The sequence below is a fragment of the Notothenia rossii genome (genome assembly GCF_949606895.1).
Source record: "Notothenia rossii genome assembly, contig: scaffold_382, whole genome shotgun sequence".
NCBI classification, from domain to species: Eukaryota; Metazoa; Chordata; class Actinopteri; order Perciformes; family Nototheniidae; genus Notothenia; species Notothenia rossii.
This window is the reverse complement of record NW_027640305.1, coordinates 15001-34181: the sequence shown is the minus strand read 5'-3', so window position 1 is coordinate 34181 and position 19181 is coordinate 15001. Positions and strand designations below refer to the sequence as shown.

The following is a 19181-nucleotide window of genomic DNA, read 5'->3' as shown; positions in this document are numbered from 1 at the left end:
CCCCATTTGAGAATCACTGCACTACACCATGGGAGTTAGTGGTGGTTTATTCTAAAATATCAAACGGTAACATTTTCTCTTGACTGCAATCATATCGCAACTTTCAACGCAATCTTTCCCTCGCCAATATCCATAACGGCCCGTCCACACAGCGGCGTGCGTTGAAGCTTGCCGGTGGGCGTGTCTGAAACTCGACCAACAACCAATCACATGAATCTCACGCCCCTGACACACAAGCAGCGGTTTGATTGGCTAGGGCTTGTACTGGCATATGATTCGATTGGCTGACGCTTCTGCCGAGGCTTCAAAAGTTGAACATTGCTCAACTTTTGCAGCAAGCCACGCCAGCAACGCTCCACGTCGCTTCCCACAATGCAGTTCGGCGAAAAGTGACGTCACCCCATTCAAAGTGAATGGTGAAGCGTCAACGCACGCCGCTGTGTGGACGGGCCGTTAAACTCCTGCTTACACTCGCCATAGCATTCAAGGCTTCTGGGATTGGGATGTGTTTTTCATGTATTAAATGGTCAAACGAACGGAAGAAGTGGAGCGCTTTTGTTTGAGCCCGTCAAAGTGTTTGATTCCCGTATTCAGCCACTCACAACTTGTGTTTTTACTGCCTACAGATGCAATAAGAGCTTTTCTGAAATATAGTACACTAAGTCAACTATCGTAAAGCTAGGGTAGTTATTAATTGAGAAACCAGCAAGAGTAGACATAGATTATTTCAATTATCCAGCACCGCCTAAGTCTGCTAACACTGTTCCAACGAAAGTATCTTGCAAAACTCACTCCAAAAATGTCCGAGTCCTTCGACAGCCCCAGATATCGGATATTTCTCCTGTTTTTACAGAGCATGGGAAATGCCTTCAGGGAGTTTTTCAACATTTTGAACACTCAACCCACCACTGCTTTAAAAAAGTATGTGTGTGTGGACAGTGACTCAGCAGTTTTTGTGTCTCTGTGCTTTGGACATATCGAGGTCAGCACTCACAAGTATTTAGGTTTGATACCCGGCCGAAGCTCAGACCAATAACAGGGTCCTTAACAAGGCTTAAAAGGCATAAAATGTATAATACTAATAAATAATAAGGCCTTAAATGGTATCAAAATGTCATAAATCAATGTTTTTATAGTCTTAAAATGCTATGACATGGGAATTTAACGTTTTTTCCCCTGACATTGCATAATAAAAATTAGTAGTTGCTATCTATTTCTTTAAAATAATTCAGTCGATGTCCGTCTCATTTTGGTCAAACAGATCCGGAAGGACATTTTTTTAACTTAAATGTAGCTTTACATTTTACTCGGAGTAACCTTAATAAAGTTAAACCCAAACTAACAAAGCAAACACAAATGTAAACAAATCTGCTCTTATATATTTCTCTGTTTTTCCTTCTATTCTTATTTTTGTTTTCTACGCCAAACAATCATGGGAAGTATCTATCTCTTAAAGTATTTGCTTACAAATCCCAGCATGCATTTCACCAGTCACTGCAAACAACTCAGATGCATGCACTGATCTACAGCTGCGATGGTTTAAAGTGGAATTATGATGTTTCTGCGTCTTCTGTTTTCCATCGACGTCATGATGGATCCAGCTGCTCTCAGAGAGGCTGGAGCTTTTATTCCTCTTGTATTTCACGCCAACACGGTGTGAAGACTGAACAGGCATTAAAACACATTCTGCACCTGCTTGGCAGAACCATTGTTCATAACATTTAATCAGATTTGTCAAATAAGGCGAAGGTAGCGCCACCATTAACCTCTGCTCACAGCAGGGACTGAATGGACCTCTGGTGATTTATTACTTAAGTTCTTTGCTTTATGAGCTCATGAAAAGAGCAGACACTCTGGGGTGGAGAGGTCAAGTGTGAAGAAGTAAGAATACGGAGTACAGCGAAGATTTCTCTCTACGGTAACAAAGAACCAGCAAGAGTGACAAGGTTGGAAAGACTCATAACAGACTCACTTAACTCTGTGAAAATAGATAAATATCCATCTTAATTTGTTCCTGCTAAAGTTGTTTTAGTTGTTGCGTTCACACCTGCCTTGTATAGTCCGGTTGAATCCAACCCTGGTGTGTTTAGCCGCTTGGTGCGGTTCATTTGGGTCGGTGTGAACGCAGTACGAGACCTCTTAAGTGAACTAAACAACCGGACTCTGGTCCGCTAAAATAGGTGGTCTCGGACCGCCTGCTTGCGAACTCTGAGCGGTTCATCGCTGGTGTGAACGCAGTCCGCACCAAAACATGGGAAGCGCAGTATTTACGTGTCACAAGAACGCAGATATCTTGAAAGTCTTTTGCGAAAGAGTCTTTCAAGACATCCGCGGTTGTTTAGTTAAAGAGTGAAGCAGAATGAAGTGTTGAACAGTGTCGTGTAAAGTAAAAATTATCCGTCAGCTACATAAAAGTAAGAACACCTGTCGTCGGTGAAACGCCCCTCCTTACTGCAGAACGTCTCTCATTATATGTGTTATAATGTTTTTTAACGGACGTTGTCTGATTATATAATCATATGCGCGGGCCGCTAGTGTCTGTTGATCTCCAGATTAACAGCAGCATGAGAATAACCTGCCGAAAGCGCCGATGCTCCATGGCGGAGGCTCCGGTAGAAATGGCTGGGATTTGCGTTTTTACCCCCTTAATATAATCTGACCAATGGTTGAACAGCATTTCCGTGCACATGACTTGTGTTTGAAGTTTATAGTCCGTTTGAGTTTTGCCGTGTGAACGCAAACCGAACCTTCTGAAAAATGAAACAATTTAACAAACTGTGGTCTGATGCGCACCAAACGGACTATTAGGTGTGAATGCACCATTCTCCTGGCAGGACAGTTCTTTGGTAATTGTCCTCAGCATGTGATACTATAAGAAATAGGTGAAATAATGGATGATTTAAATGGGAATGAATCCAGCAGGGTGTTGTAAAAGAGAGCGTAGACAGAGGATTTGTATCTCAGCGTCAACAGACATTATTAACCTCAGGAGCATGAGTCGGAGAATCTATAACTTTAGCTAAAGATCCAGAACCTTGACGCTATAAAAATGATACCTGCTTTGAAGTACTGTTGGGATTTGGAGGAGTCTTTTAACTTGACATATTGGGAGGGTTACTTTGTAAATGGAATCAGTTACTGATTACTGAATACATGGCTCTGAAAGTAATCCGAATGCAGTTACAGTTACGCGTCTTACAAAACGTAATCAGATTACTTTTAGATTACTTTTGGATTACTTTCTTTTTCCATCACAGATGGTATGTTTTGGTGAACAGGAGACACAAAAAGCAAAAGGAAACTGAATGTGTTTTTACTGTTTTAATGGCTTATCAAGAGCACAACTGAAACATAACATCTGAAACGATGCAACAACATCATCAACTTTTTGGGGATGCAGCTTGGGGTGTGAGGAGTGAGGGACACGGCTTAGAACGGGCGTGTCGTCTTCTGTCCTGCCAGTGTTAGAAGGACATGAATTAAAATGTCGAACTCGGACTTCATTTTAAGGAAATGTCGGCCAGGGGTGTAGAGCTATATCTGTTTAAGCACCGGATTGGCAAAACAGGAGAGACAGACAGACAGACAGACAGACAGACAGACAGACAGACAGACAGACAGACAGACAGACAGACAGACAGACAGACAGACAGACAGACAGACAGAGCACAAGCAGCAGACTGTTAGGATGTTTGGACTATTACTAAATCCAGCTGCTGCTTTTATGGTTTCTTATCGAGCTTTGCCACAGGCTGACTCTTTCAAGAATAATTAATCAAAAATACTTTCATCCTACATGTGTGTGTGTAGCCTCGCATTACTATCCGTGTGGGGACCTAGATCTGTTTACACAGTCATGTGTGGGCACTAGCCTCCCTTATGGGGACATAATGGAGGTCCCCATAAGGGGAATCATTCATTTTAGGGTAAAGACTTGGTTAGGGTTAGGATTAGGCATGTGTTGGTTATGGTTAAGGTTAGGATAAGTTTCCAGGAAATGCATGTAAGTAAATGTAATGTCCCCTGAAGTGATGTATACATGGTGTGTGTGTGTGTGTGTGTGTGTGTGTGTGTGTGTGTGTGTGTGTGTGTGTGTGTGTGTGTGTGTGTGTGTGTGTGTGTGTGTGTGTGTGTGTGTGTGTGTGTGTGTGTGTGTGTGTGTGTGTGTGTGTGTGTGTGTGTGTGTGTGTGTGTGTGTGTGTGTGTGTGTGTGTGTGTGTGTTAATAGTTTATAATGGCGGGAGTGAGTAATTAATTGTTTCTCGCAGCCTAGACAAACTGCTGGATTCGGGCTTGTTCACCGGGGAGATAACGGAGCTGTCAGGAGGCCCGGGGAGCGGGAAATCTCAGGTGAACATTTCCCACCTTCCTCTTCCTCTTCATCGCTGCGTTTCAGCCTCATGATTTTCCTCTTTGAGTATTCCCTCGTCTCCAGTCCTGCAATAAAACACCATAAACAATAGTTATGGTTTAGCTAACACACATTATCCATGCTTTATTTAACTGTACCCCGAACACCAGGCATGTCTCCGAGGCAGGGGAGGAATCTAACTTTGCATATTTACTCACGTACTGAGGCACTTGTACTTCATTTGAGTATTTTCTGATTAGCGAGTTCATTCTGTAGGCCAGCGCTGTTCTCGTTTTCTCTACTAGATATATTTTTCAGGTTTAGTTACTTGCCACTTTTATTACAATATTTCGTTATGGGTTAAACTACAAAGCAATATATAAAGCCATTACAAATCAAATAAATGCACCATTGAAGTGATGAACACATTACTGCATATAATGCTTTCATTGTCATATAATGTTATTCTGAAATGGGCCATACATGATCATTTCTACTTTTGCCTTTGGTACTTTAAATATATTTTGATGCTAATATATTTGTAGTTTTACTTAAGTAACATTTTGAAAACACAACCAAATGAAGTAACCTGTAACAGAGTATTTCAACACTGTCTTATTTCTATTTAAAAACAGCTTTTTGCAGTATTCTTTTCTACAAGAGCATACCAGTCCTATTAGATAGATAGCTGCCTCATTTTACTGATTAAGATCTACCAGTTTACCAAAGAGCTTTTCTATTGCCTCGACTAGGGCTGCACGATATAAAAAAAACTGACATTGCGATATTCTTTTCCCCTGCGATATATATTGCATTTTTTTTTATCTATATTTATCCGGATGAAGGATTTTAGTCACGGACGTCTGGATCTTAACTGGTTGACTCATCAAACCTTAAGTCATGATCCAACATGTCATCATAATGCAGGTTGCTTCCCCTCAAATAAGGGGGTTCATCTGTGAATGAAGAAGAGTGGGGTCCAGAAGGGATCCAAGAGATTAAACGTATTACATGAAACTATAGGAAGCTTCATTCTCACATTAGGGAATTAACAGACGTGACCAAATGGTCATTTCACTTTTTATTCCACAATTAAAACCTTTTTTGTGCAAATAGCAGCAAAGTAGCGGACATCTTTTAAACAACATTATACAAATAAAATGAAGAACAGCTATACACCAGCTCCTTTATGCCGTTTTGAACCTTTCTCATTTGGTGGAACACCGGCAAAGGCATCTGAAACAGCTGTTTGCTGTGCATGCAGACTCAGAGCCTGCATGTCACTCCACTCAAGTGCCCCTGACATGAGAGCCGCGCAAGTTTTCCTTTTGTAGCAAGCAGCAAAATAATTGTAACATGACGTGTTTGAGTTAATTTACCGACTTAACACTAGAACCGCCAGAGGTCGCTGTATACCTAAAACCGCCAACGGGTAAAATGTACCCGCTATTGATTTTCAAGATACAATGTTCTTTTATTTATCATACAGAACAGTGAGTTTTGATCGCACAGGGATGAAACTTATACCAATAGAATCTGTGGAATCTCAGTTTTCCATATGATATAGTTTGTGCAGATAGCATGAAGTTTAAAATATCGCTAAGAGTGCTGATTTAAACGCTTGGTGTTAGACTTGTGTTTTGTTCAGGTACAAATCTCTCTATCTATCTATCGATCTATCTGTAATGTTCTGTTCTATGGACATATAATTGTCTACATTAACAGACGACGCGGACTACTTCTCTCATTCCGAGTGTCCATCTTTATTCAACTGGCACGTAACCTGCACACATGCATTACGTCCTCAACGTGAGCTCAGTCATCCAAGATCTTGTATTCTCCAAGATGTTACACTATCTATAACTTTCTATCTGTCTATCTTTCTCTCTCTCTATCCATCTATCAATATATCTATCTATCTATCTATCTCTCTCAATATATCTCTCTATCTATAAGGAACCGCAGTAGACAAAAGGCGTTGCTATAGCAACACGTCATGTTTACGCTGCATTCTCTATGAGGTAAATATTACCCGCTGGCGGATATAGGTATAAATGGTCATCTTTTTGGCAATTTTTTCAATCTGACTTCATATTGACCATTTTTAACAACAGAGGGTGCTACATAACACACTTTCAGGAAAAGTCACGGACCGGGAGACTTTAATATGTTATTGAAAAAAAGTTACATACTATCAAAAAACAGCTGCGGGTAAAATGTACCCGTTGGCGGTTCTAGTGTTAATATCGAACGCCCTAAAAAAAAATATATATATGTGAATATCGCGCATGCACATATCGCGGTCATCGCCATGACACGGTATATCGTTCAGCCCTAGTCTCGACACATGAGAACAGTTTTAACTGCAGTAGTGTTCCATGTCACTGAGTATTTCTGTACCTTAGTATTTCCATTCATTCCAAAGTAATTGGCCCCCTCCAGGTGTGTTTCGGCGTGGCGGTGCACGTCTCCCTGCACCTGAAGCAGAATGTGATCTTCATCGATACGACAGGAGGGCTCACCGCCAGCCGCCTGCTCCAGATGATGCAGACAGAGAGCAGTAACACAGAGGAGCAGGTGAGGGGACAGCATGGAGTTTCAAAGTAACACTCCACGATGTGAGATAACAACACACAGTGGGTCTGTCACTTCACAGACGGAGGCTCTTCAGAGGATCCATGTCTTCCGCCTGTTCAACATCTTCTCTCTCCTCGACTGTCTGTTCGCTCTGCGCAGCGGCAGGCTGCAGCAGGTTGGTGCTTTTACTGCTTCAAATACACCAAGAGTCCTGATGGGAGATACTGAGTGTCCTCTTCCAACATGAGAGTCACATGGTATCCCAACTGTAGCTGTGAACATGACAGGATGTGTGATTACCTAGAAGAGCATCAGGACTGTTTGAGGCATATGATAGCTATGTGATTAACATGATGATTCAGCCTCTATGGAGAGAGACATGTGACAAGCATGATCATTTCTGACGTGGAGCTAATCTGAAGTAAACATTGAATACTGCTTTCTATTCCTCCATCTAGTGCAGGGGTGGGCAACCAGTCAGAGGTTAAGAGCCACATCAAACACACCGTCACTGATACCACTTGTTTCAGTTTTTTGTTTTCTGGAGACAACATTTCAACGACGTTACTGATGCATTTTTGTGGCATTGGGATATATATTTTAAATCCTCTGGAGCAGAGAGGAGCTGTGGATTATTGTTATTGATTAATGCATCAGTGTTTCTTAGGGTCAAAAACACTAAACTCACAACTTCAAATGAAAGCGTTTAGTTTATTTAATAAAAGAGCACATGTTCAATGTGAAAAGTGACAGAAGTTATAGATTATTTGCAATTTGGTGCTATATATATATTTTTTTTTTAAACACCTTGAATTGCAGGGGGGGCGAGGGGGGTTCCTTTGGCGGGGCGCAGCGCCCCTCCAAGACAATGGTAGGGGAAACACTGGATAGTGTTTAATCAACGATAGGTTTTCCCCCCCTCAAAGGTGATTGGTTCACTGCATCGCAGGTATTATTGTGATTGGCTCTTGGGCCACATCAAAATTAGACGAAAGTAACGGAGCGATTTTATCCGAGCCCAAACAACTTTGACCGGCCAAATTACGTCAGAATTATCAGCATTCAATACTTACTTAACAGACCTACTAAATATCAGGTTTAACTGTCAGGAGTAGTGTTGTCACAATACCAACATTTTGGTTTCGATACCAAGTCAAGAATTACGATTCTTTTTCTATATTTTTCTTAAAAAAGGGAAACAGTCTTAAATGTAATTATTGTGCTTTATTTCACACCAGAACCATAACACAAACTTTTAAACATTGAGAACAATAGATAAAATAAATGAGAAGAATTCCTATTCAATAAAATTAATACATTTCTCACAGACAGGCCTCGTGGTGTCCGTAGGCTTGCCCTCACTGTCAGAGATATAGCTCAAATACATCAACATTTCGCTTCTGGCGTCTGTTTTGTCAACAAGCCGAGGCGCAGCGGCAGTTGCACTCCCACTTCCAGCCATGCTTCTCGTTTTCTCACATGCTCTGGCAGCTAGCGCGTGCACGAGAGAGGGGAGGGACTTGAGCGTGCTTGAGAGGGGCGGGACGAGTGGAAGCGGAGCGCTGAACACACACAGCTCTTAATTAAAAAGGCGCTTTCTCACCGGAGTACTTTCCCCCGTCATTCTTAAAGTACCGATACTAATGATACGGAGGAATCATAACGTGTTTAACGGCAGGGTATCGCGGTACCTTTCAAGTATCGGTACACCGTGCAACACTAGTCAGGAGTCAGTGTCTCTCCCCCAAACTCACACATATACAACTCGATATGAACTGAAGAGCCGCATGAAACTAGGCAAAGAGCCGCGGGTTGGCCACCCCTGATCTAGTGACTGTGGAACTCCCTCTCTTGGATATCAGCATGTGAAGGACACTGTTCAGGAACTAGTTGATGCTCTGTATGTGATGACTACTTCCATTCTGGAGAGGATCACAGATACATGGATCCTGTTTTGAACCAGTGAGATTTTCCAACAGGAACCTTCGAGACGACGCGTTGCATCTCCAGCTCATCTCATGTTGTCCCATGTTTCTTCCACCAGGCGTGTGCTGGCTCTGTGAAGGCGGTGATCGTGGACTCGGTGTCGGCGGTTATCTCTCCTCTGCTGGGAGGAAAGCAGAATGAAGGTGATGTCTCTCTCTGAAGTCCATCAAACCTGAGGCTGTGTTTACACTCACACCTGCACCTACCTCTAAACAAGCTTCACATACATTTGGCAAACACGACACTAAGTTAGTTCCTGTCGTGAGAAAGTGGGAAATAACAAAACTTTGTTACTGTCACATTAAAGCAACAAAGAATTGTTGAATAATAACATCATCAAGTTATTTCCTGTTGGTAAGGGCTGTACAGTTTGTTAGCAGTTAATGCACTATATCTTTTATTTTACTTTAAGGGGCCATATTGTGCTCATTTTCAGTGTTTAAATCAGGGGTGTCAAACTCAAGGCCCGGGGGCCAAATCCGGCCCGTGACTTAATTTTATGTGGCCCCACAAGAGCTTGCAAAGAATATAATATGTTTGTTATACGGTTACATGGAGATTTACAGAAGCATGTTGCCCATAAACTACATGTCCCACAATGCATCTCAGATGTGCCCTTTTTCTCAGAATTTGACATTTTTTTCAAAATGTTTGACTTTTTTTCAGAATTTGGCTTTTCTTTTTAAATCATTTTGTGACATTCTCACTGAAGAGACTTGCAATTATTTGCCCTAGACTTCTTCTTTCAGACCTAATTAATTATGAAGTTATTACCCTATCCAATAATAATCCAATGCAGAGGCAATCATTATTTTATATATATATATATATTAAATATTTATATATTTATAAAGTCTTAAAGTTACAACCGGCCCTTTGAGTGCAGCCATAATGCTGATGTGGCCCTCGATGAAATTGAGTTTGACACCCCTGGTTTAAATGAAGTGCCGGAGCGGTGTTCTGGTGCTCTCCGGCAGAACTGCACCCGTCAGACGAGACATATACCACGTGATGACACGTTAGGCTCGTGTTGTGTTCAAGGACCCTGACCTTGGCCAGGAAAAACAGGCACTCGCTTGTTTAATTTTTTTGTAGTCTAGATCTTCCTTTTTTTTTGCGTGTGTTTAGAAATTACCTCGAGGGCCGTATCAAATGGTCTCGCGGGCTGTATAAGGCCCGGGAGACCATTCCCCACCCCTGATTTGCATGCACTAAAACCTATAAGAGACTATAGGAAAGGGAAAACCCCCCAAGAGGCCGAGCAGAGCCTCTCTTAATAAACCTTCACAGCTGAAAAGCAGTCTGAGTTCACCTGTGGAGTGAAAGCTCATTCGTCTGGTATCAGTTATAAATAGATCTGTTTTATTAACCTGGGAGCTGCTTCCGCTGCAGTCTGACCTCCTGAGAGTCAACATCATTCAAGTTAATCCAGATGAACTTTAATCTACTTTATTCTGAACTTTTGGTTTTAAAGACAGATAAAGAACAACCACAGAGAGGAGAGGACCTGAAAGGAACCTGTGTGTGTTATTTAAACGAGCTCATGAAGTATTCTGTTTGGAGCCACAGACAGGTTTAACAAACGTGTAGAGTAGACCAATGTATTCATGAATAAATGAACGTCTGAGCTCTGGGCGGATTGTTATAAGACCGATAAAGTGAATTTCCCTTGAAGCGCTTTTTGTTGTTCCTCACACCTGAGCAGGTTCTTTTTAAATAAAAAAAACCACACAAAACGATTGAAAGGCTAAAATCACAGCTCATAGAACGTTTGAACAAACGCACCTCAGGTAGATTAGGTTTGTAGCTGATGTGAAACAACTCACTCTGTTCAAACCTAGGAAGGAAATGTCTCATTGAGATATATTTTACATTACATGTTAGAGGCTTTTATCCAAAGCAACTTACATACTCAGTACTGTGGACAATTTGGAGTGAAGTGTCTCAGGGACACAACGACATGCTGACTGCAGTGGGGTTTGAACCTGTGACCATATGATCCCAACACTAACGCACAACCCACTGCGCCACACATTTTAATTATTATTATATATTTAACATTACATTTCTTTGTATAGTCAGATTTAGCATATTTGCACGTCATTTAGATTTTCTTCTGTAATTATCGCGCACATAATAAGAATAAAGAAATTGAATATTTCCTCTCATCTGAGCGACACCCCCGAGCTCTGTGTCTGTAATAAAAGAGTCAGCAGGCACCCATAGACGTATTAGAGACTGTAATGTCAGTCATATCTGCAGCCTGAGCTCCTTCTGTTAAACTGCTTATAAAGTAGAGACACTGTATATTCTCTCCCTCTCTCCCTCTCTCCCTCTCTCCCTCTCTCACTTCCCGCCTGCAGGCATGTCCTTGATGATACAAGTGGCTGGAGCTCTGAAGACGATGGCGAAGGACTTTAACGTCGCTGCGTTGGTGAGACAGTCCTTGATGTGCACTACTTTAAATGCACCGTGCATATCTGCTATCAATCCTAACTCTCTGCAACCCTCTCACATCTTCCTCTGCTGAAACCTTTACATCAGGGTAAAACAAAAGGTTCCTAATGTCTGACTTTAAATGTGTGTTTAAGACAAATCCATTCAACCGTCTGACTGCAGGAGGGGATTATGTCCAATCTCTAATAACACTAATCGTGTTTTAAGGAGCGTGAAGTAAAGGAAATGTTCCTTCGCCTCCAATTATCGAGTTATTTAAAGTGAGGTGAAGACGATTTGATTGGCTGTTTGATGGCCCTCTGATTAGACGTGGGACAATGTAGAGAGTTATATATTTATTTCCTTCTTCTAAAGCTGGAACCGTCTCTCACCATCAATTCTAAACCATGAATCAGAACACATGATGAGATAATCCCTCCTTTTAAACGGTGCTTAAACTTATTTTATGATGCCTACTATAACTTGTGTTTCTGTAAAGACAAGACATAAGAGAAATGTGACAGAATCCAGTCGTCCCCCCCCCCCCCCCGGGATACTTAGATCAAATCAACATTTATTATAGCCCCAAATTACAAGAAAGGCCTCAAAGGGACAAAGCTATCAGAAGCAAAGACAACATCAAGTATTCTGAAAGATTAAACGTAATGATGTCTGATCTGTCTGCAGGTGACGAACCATGTGACGCGCAGCGACAGTGGGGGGGTGCAGCCGGGTCTCGGGGTGTCATGGAGTCACATCCCGAGAACCAGAGTCCTGCTGGAGAGGGGGGCGGGCGGGCACTCCAGTCTGCGCTCTGCCACCCTTATCAAGTCCTCCAGACAAGTACTGTGTGTGTGTGTGTGTGTGTGTGTGTGTGTGTGTGTGTGTGTGTGTGTGTGTGTGTGTGTGTGTGTGTGTGTGTGTGTGTGTGTGTGTGTGTGTGTGTGTGTGTGTGTGTGTGTGTGTGTGTGTGTCTGTGTCTGTCTGTGTTAATGTTGAGAGATTTGTGTGTCTGTCTGTCTGTGTGTGTTAATGTTGAGAAATGTGTGTGTGTGTGTTAATGTTGAGAAATGTGTGTGTGTGTGTTAATGTTGAGAAATGTGTGTGTTAATGTTGAGAAATGTGTGTGTGTGTGTTAATGTTGAGAAATGTGTGTGTGTGTGTTAATGTTGAGAAATGTGTGTGTGTGTGTTAATGTTGAGAAATGTGTGTGTTAATGTTGAGAAATGTGTGTGTGTGTGTTAATGTTGAGAAATGTGTGTGTGTGTGTTAATGTTGAGAAATGTGTGTGTGTGTGTTAATGTTGAGAAATGTGTGTGTTAATGTTGAGAAGTGTGTGTGTGTGTGTTAATGTTGAGAAATGTGTGTGTGTGTGTTAATGTTGAGAAATGTGTGTGTTAATGTTGAGAAATGTGTGTGTGTGTGTTAATGTTGAGAAATGTGTGTGTGTGTGTTAATGTTGAGAAATGTGTGTGTGTGTGTTAATGTTGAGAAATGTGTGTGTTAATGTTGAGAAGTGTGTGTGTTAATGTTGAGAAATGTGTGTGTGTGTGTTAATGTTGAGAAATGTGTGTGTGTGTGTTAATGTTGAGAAATGTGTGTGTGTGTGTGTGTCTTTTTTAAACTAATACATCATCTGTGTGTGTCCTCAGCCCTGTCACATCAAGGCAGAGTTGGACCTGCAGTGGTGGAGCCGCTCGAAAGACGGGTCGTCGGGAAAGAGAAAACTGGAGGAGACTGACTCCTGATGAGAAATAATCTGACCAAAGGTACACGAAGGCTTCTGGATCTGCAAGGAGACGGATCGTTTATTTTGTTTACATATATTTGTATTGAAGACACAAAGAAAACACATTTGACGCTTTGATAGGAACCACAGTTACACATGTTCAAAGTGTTCAGCTTAGCCTCTACTATTGAAGGCATTCCATATTTAAACCACATTTAAAACCCAAACAGGAACTGGATCTTTGAATGTTCCATCGTTTTGCCTTTGATAACAGCACCATGCAAATATAGGACTGATTGATTGACATTATTACATCACGAGTGCTTCAATCCCTGCTTCGCTTCTTTCATCAGAATAATTAATAAAGCTTTCCGATATATACCATGACTTTTGAGATGCTCTTCCAACTCTCAGCTGGGAGACCTTTCTTCTGTCAGTCACTGCAGACTCCTCAGGGCTTCAATGCATTCAAACATGAATTGCATCCCCTTCAAAGAAGCATGAAGCGGATGGAAATGGCGCATATGAATTATACTTGAAAGCCTTTCAGATGTAAGGGGCCGCAGCTTCTCGTTGGATGGTATAGGGCAGGGGTGTCAAACTCAATTTCATCGAGGGCCACATCAGCATTATGGCTGCACTCAAAGGGCCGGTTGTAACTTTAAGACTTTATAAATATACATATATAAATATTTAATATATATATATATATATTAAATAATGATTGCCTCTGAATTGGATTATTATCGGGTAGGGTAATAACTTCATAATTAATTAGGTCTGAAAGCAGAAGTCTAGGGCAAATAATTGCAAGTCTCTTCAGTGAGAATGTCACAAAATGATTTAAAAAGAAAAGCCACATTCTGAAAAAAAGTCAAACATTTTGAAAAAAATGTCAAAATTCTGAGAAAAAGGGCATATCTGAGATGCATTGTGGGACATGTAGTTTATGGGCAACGTGCTTCTGTAAATCTCCATGTAACCGTATAACAAACATATTATATTCTTTGCAAGCTCTTTTGGGGCCACATAAAATGAAGTCACGGGCCGGATTTGGCCCCCGGGCCTTGAGTTTGACACCCCTGGTATAGGGTCTCGTGATTTAGTAAGAAAGTGAGAGGTTTATGGTTAAGAAGGAGGAACAACTTCTTATAGACCAGTGCTTCTCAAAGTGTGGTCCGTTAGCGCCCCCTAGTGGTCCGTGAGTATATTGGTAACATTTCACATTTGAAATAAATAAATAAATCTTAAGTTTTCCGCACTCTCGCGGGAATATCTCCGCCATGGAGCGAGTTTAAGTTTCACTTTCGATTGCATGATATAGCCCTTCATGTTGCCACCTGTTTGTACCATTTTGAAAAAAAATTGTTTTTGGAGTTAGGTGGTCCGCGAGTGTTTGAAAAAGTTTGAGAAACACTGCTATAGACAAATGCTTTTCATATCAGGGCGTCTTTCAACATACTACACTACAACCAGGGTTGGGAGCGTTACTTTGTAAATGTAATTAGTTCCTGAATACATGGCTCTGAAAGTAATCTGAATACAGTTACATATTCAGATTACTTTTAGAATACTTTTGGAATACTTTCTTTCCCCATAACAGATGGGTATGTTTTGGTGAACTGGAGACACTTGTTTTACTGTTTTAATGGCTTATCAAGAACTCAAACACGACATCTTGGTGTCATTCTGGACAGCTCCCTCTCGTCTGCACCCCACATAAAGAACATCACCTGGACTGCATTCTTTGTCCTGTCTTAAAACCTTTCCTTGGAATATGTTATGAATTGTAAGGTGTCCTTGGGTCATTTGAAAGGCGCCCCTAAATAGAATGAATTATCATTATTATTATTATTATTATTATTATTATTATTATTATCTGAAACGATGTAATAACGTGTTCCAGTCCCTTGCCCCATGCATTCAGCAGCTGCAGGCCATTTATTTGATCCCGTTATGAAATGTCATCATTTTGACAATAAATAAATAAATAAATGCTACATAAACGTTATCTTTCTCATTTTATCTAACCATCTCCGTTTCTAACTTTCAATATATTTTAAAAGAGATCTCTCTCTCATCTGCGTGCGGGGGCGGGGCCTGACAGACACGCTGCATCTCTCTCTCTCTCTCTCTCGCAGACACGCTGCATCTCTCTTTCTGACACGCTGCATCTCTCTCTCTCTCTCTCGCAGACACGCTGCATCTCTCTCTCTCTCTCTCTCGCAGACACGCTGCATCTCTCTTTCTGATACGCTGCATCTCTCTCTCTCTCTCTCAGACACACTGCATCTCTCTCTCGCTCTCAGACACGCTGCATCTCTCTCTCTCTCGCTCTCAGACACGCTGCATCTCTCTCTCTCTCACAGACACACAGATCTGCCAGTAATGAATATTACATTTTGTGAGGAAACTTTTCCACCAATAATTCCGAAATGTATTCACTTCAGGTTCACCAAAGTAACTATAATCAGATTACTCGTGTGTATGTAACGTGAGCAGAATACAGTTACTCGATTGTTGTGTTCTGAAACGCCGTTACAACCCAACCATAACTATAACTATATGACTATTTCAACTGGGCAAGACACTTCTCCCCAAATCCTGTGGGGATAAAAGCGTCTAATAAGTGACATGTAATGTAAAACTATGTAAACGAACCACTCACCACTTTTTAAGGTGATTGTAAAAACACATACAACTTCATTCTTATAACAATGAGGTTCATTTGAAGTATCATTAACTCAGGTTTCCTGTGAAAACTCTGCATATGATGGTCATTTCTGGAGGACAGCCGTCTTGTCAGCAATGAATTAGCATAGAATTAGACGACGAGCAGTTTGGCACCTTGTACACGGGCCCTATATAAATGCAAATCCATGATCATCTATAATCCTTCCACTTCTCCTGTACAGTACAAACTGCTGCGAGCACAATTTACACAAAAGACAAAGCATGAAGTTACGGAGGAGACATTTTATTTATCAGCATTTTGTTTATTCCTTTCGGCAGACAAATCATTTTTTTCTCAGTTCTTGAGCCGGGGTTTAATCGCTCGCAAAAATGTTCCACTCAGGCGGTAAAAATAATGCACGACGCTGACAAGACCCCATCTTTTTTCTGCTGCGTATTCATTCTCAGGCCTTTACCGAGGTTTGTAACATGATGTTTGTAAAATGCATTTCACGTGTAGCTGCTTCAACGTCATTTATTTGTGTTCTTACAAAAACTACTTCTACAGGACACTCTCTCTCACACACTGTCGTCGGTAACCCCTAACAACAACAACCATCTATCCCCAGTATTCAAAATGAATGATAAAACTAAAAAGCCCAAACCTAATGTATTCTCTTCTTGGAAAGAATAAATAAAACGACCTGATAGCGGTGTGAGTAATTAAAGCCTTAGTGTCCACACCCTTTCTCTTAAAAAAACAGTTAACAGTGTAAAAACGGGTTGTGTGTATTTCAACAGGCAGGGACGACACGCCTCTTGCGGATACACTCCCAGATCCAGCTGGGCGTCACTTTGTGAGCCGAGCTGTCGTCGTCGTCGGGGGCGCCCAGCGTGTGCGTTGCCATGGAGACTTCGAAGTCGGCCACCAGGTCTCCGTCGTACGCCACGAAGTATCGCCTCAGTTTCTCGAAGTCCTGCACCGAGGAGGGCAGGAAGAGCTTCACGCCGCTGAAGATGTCCAGCAGAGTCTGAGGGAAACACTCTGAAGTTATTACATCGTTCTCACGGGGAAAAATATCAATCTGTGAAAATCAAACAACGTCTCACATTATTGCTTAACGCATTTGACCTGATTGTCACATGTTGTTATTTATCGGTCGAGTGAATTAAAATACTTTTCTTTGAGCTTTGTAAACACGGCCTAGTATTCAGGGCACGTTAAATGAGACAGTTTGAGTTTCAATTGTTTAACGCTGACATGACTGTAAGTACGTCCAATAGAGCAAGAAACAAGCTTTTAGGTTTGTTTCATTTCCCAGTTAACTTTGATTTGTTCACAGCCTTCCTGATTTTTTGAAGGCTTGTTTATGGTCATACATCTCATGGATGAAACTGCAGAATGTTAATAGTTTTAAATACAAAAGAAACATTTGAATGTGTCTTCTTATTGGTTGAAAGTCACATGGCCAACCTTATCGTTCCTGGGCTTCAGGATTTGAGCCGTTGGTTTGTTTTGTGTTTTCCCGTTACTGTGAACGCTCTCAGTCTTCACAGCTTTCTCCATCTTCACCTCCTTCTCCACCTTCACCTGAGGGGAAACAGAACCGTTAGTCCATCAAGATGTCTGCGATAATTCACATCAACACACTGCTGTGAGTTTCGTACCTTCTTGGCACTGGGAGCGTCGTATCCCGGGGTGCGAGGCTCAGATTTGATCCCCTTTGGTTTGGTGGTCCTGGGGTCTGAGAGAGAGAGAGAGAGAGCGAGCATGTGATTAATGAGATATCATAAATCTGTACATGGGTGGTTCTTTTGTTGTGTGTTTAATGCCGAGTCAGCACATTTCTTCCTGTTTTACTTCCTGTCCAATTAAAGTGTTTCTTACAGGTTTTGTGGAAATAAACGTGAAGTGCATTCAACATTTGATTTGATGACTTCTTTCACGATATTGTTCAACCTACTTTACTGTGACAAACATTTGTAGACATACTGAACAACTTGTACTGCTATATACTTGATCATTTTTGTCATACTTCTGTAACAAAACACTTTTTCAACTATTTGTGTGGGTGGTCTTCTTGGGTGCCATTTCTTTCTTTTTTTGACCTACTTTAACATTACTTTTCCCTTTTGCAACATACTATACTTTGACATGTTACTACTTGTACTTGTAATACTATATACTTGATTTTTTATATTACTTTGGACATACTGTACTATGACTTCTTCAACAAACTATACTAAGACTTTTTTCATATTTTGCAACATACTATACTTTGACATTTTACAAAAAAATATTAGACATACTATACTTCTTGTACTTCTAATATTATCTTTTGACAGACTTTGACTTTTTATATTATTTTTGACTTATCTATGACTTGTTTTACAACACTTTTTTTCTACAAACTATACTATGACTTTGGGTGGGTGGAGTGCAGTGATGGGGTCGTGACTCCAAAAAAGTAATGCATTACACATTACTTAAAATAAAAGTAATATATTACTTCTTACTCTCTACATAAAGTAACTTGTTACATTACTTGCTGCGTTACCCAGCAACAGCCTGTAGGCCGACATGTGCACACATATTGCAATAAGGAAAACAATTCCTATAAGGTGGTGTGTGCACTCACTGGTCTTCTTGGGTGGAGGGGCTCCATGTGAGGATGAGGAGGGGGAGCTTCCTCCGCTGTCTCCTGAGGATCCCTTCCCGTCGTTAGCAGAGGGTCCGGCCGTCACCTTAAAGTCACAATTCTCCTTTGAGATGCGGAACAGGTCCTGAAGAGAGAAGAAACACGAGCTTCAGACAGGAGGAACACGTTCAACTCAAAATACTCCGTTCCAGGTAAAAGTCCTGCATTTAAAAGCTCACTTCAGTGAAAGTGCACAATCAGCTAAATGTACTTAAATAATCAGAAGTAAAAGTACTCGTTCTGAAGAGATGGGACTTAGTCTTTGATGTACTATTATATAAATGACACTAATGTTTTTCAGCCTGTGCCCTTCGCTCTGCATCAGCAAAACTTCGACCGATAGAATTGCTAACAAAGCACTTATATAAAGGACTGGCTTATCTAAAGCCTGTTGAGTAGCACTTGAAATGTTTTGGCTCTATGAAACCAGAGGCCTGTACTACGAAGCTGGTTCAACCTAACCTGGATATGTTTGAGTTAGCCGGTTGGTCTAATCCAAAACATACGCGCTCTCGCTAAACGGTCCTACGACACGGGTTATCAAGTGGATCGCTCAAGCCAGCCGTGTCCTATCTAGTTAGGTTCACATGAAAGGGGTGGTATCTGGAGCATTCGACCAATCACAAACATGGAGAAGCGTACTGACAGCGCAGCGTCATACTTCCTGAATGAAAAGTCAACTATAATATTAGACATATGAAGAAGTTAAACTTTAAGCATCCATGACTTA

The 19181-nt window shown here is 41.2% G+C and overlaps 2 protein-coding genes across 2 annotated transcripts in view; one reads left to right on the top strand and one right to left on the bottom strand.

Moving 5' to 3' along the window:
- Window positions 1-4268: 4268 nt before the first annotated feature.
- rad51d (RAD51 paralog D) lies at window positions 4269-13104 on the top strand (the record flags this gene model as incomplete). Its single annotated transcript, XM_079694962.1, has 7 exons — window positions 4269-4350; window positions 6794-6928; window positions 7008-7103; window positions 8973-9057; window positions 11278-11348; window positions 12038-12193; window positions 13003-13104. Coding segments are annotated over 7 exons (721 nt in total), but the record flags the coding sequence as incomplete, so codon positions are not given.
- A 2936-nt stretch (window positions 13105-16040) lies between these two features.
- Window positions 16041-19181, bottom strand: part of lig3 (ligase III, DNA, ATP-dependent) — an 18135-nt gene continuing 14994 nt past the window's right edge. Inside the window, exons 13-16 of the mRNA XM_079694963.1 lie at window positions 18392-18536; window positions 17421-17497; window positions 17227-17343; window positions 16041-16783 (exon numbers count right to left, since the gene is read on the bottom strand). Of these exons, the coding sequence (XP_079551089.1) occupies window positions 16547-16783; window positions 17227-17343; window positions 17421-17497; window positions 18392-18536 (576 nt within the window). The 3' untranslated portion in view covers window positions 16041-16546. The remainder of the gene's footprint in view (window positions 16784-17226; window positions 17344-17420; window positions 17498-18391; window positions 18537-19181) is intronic.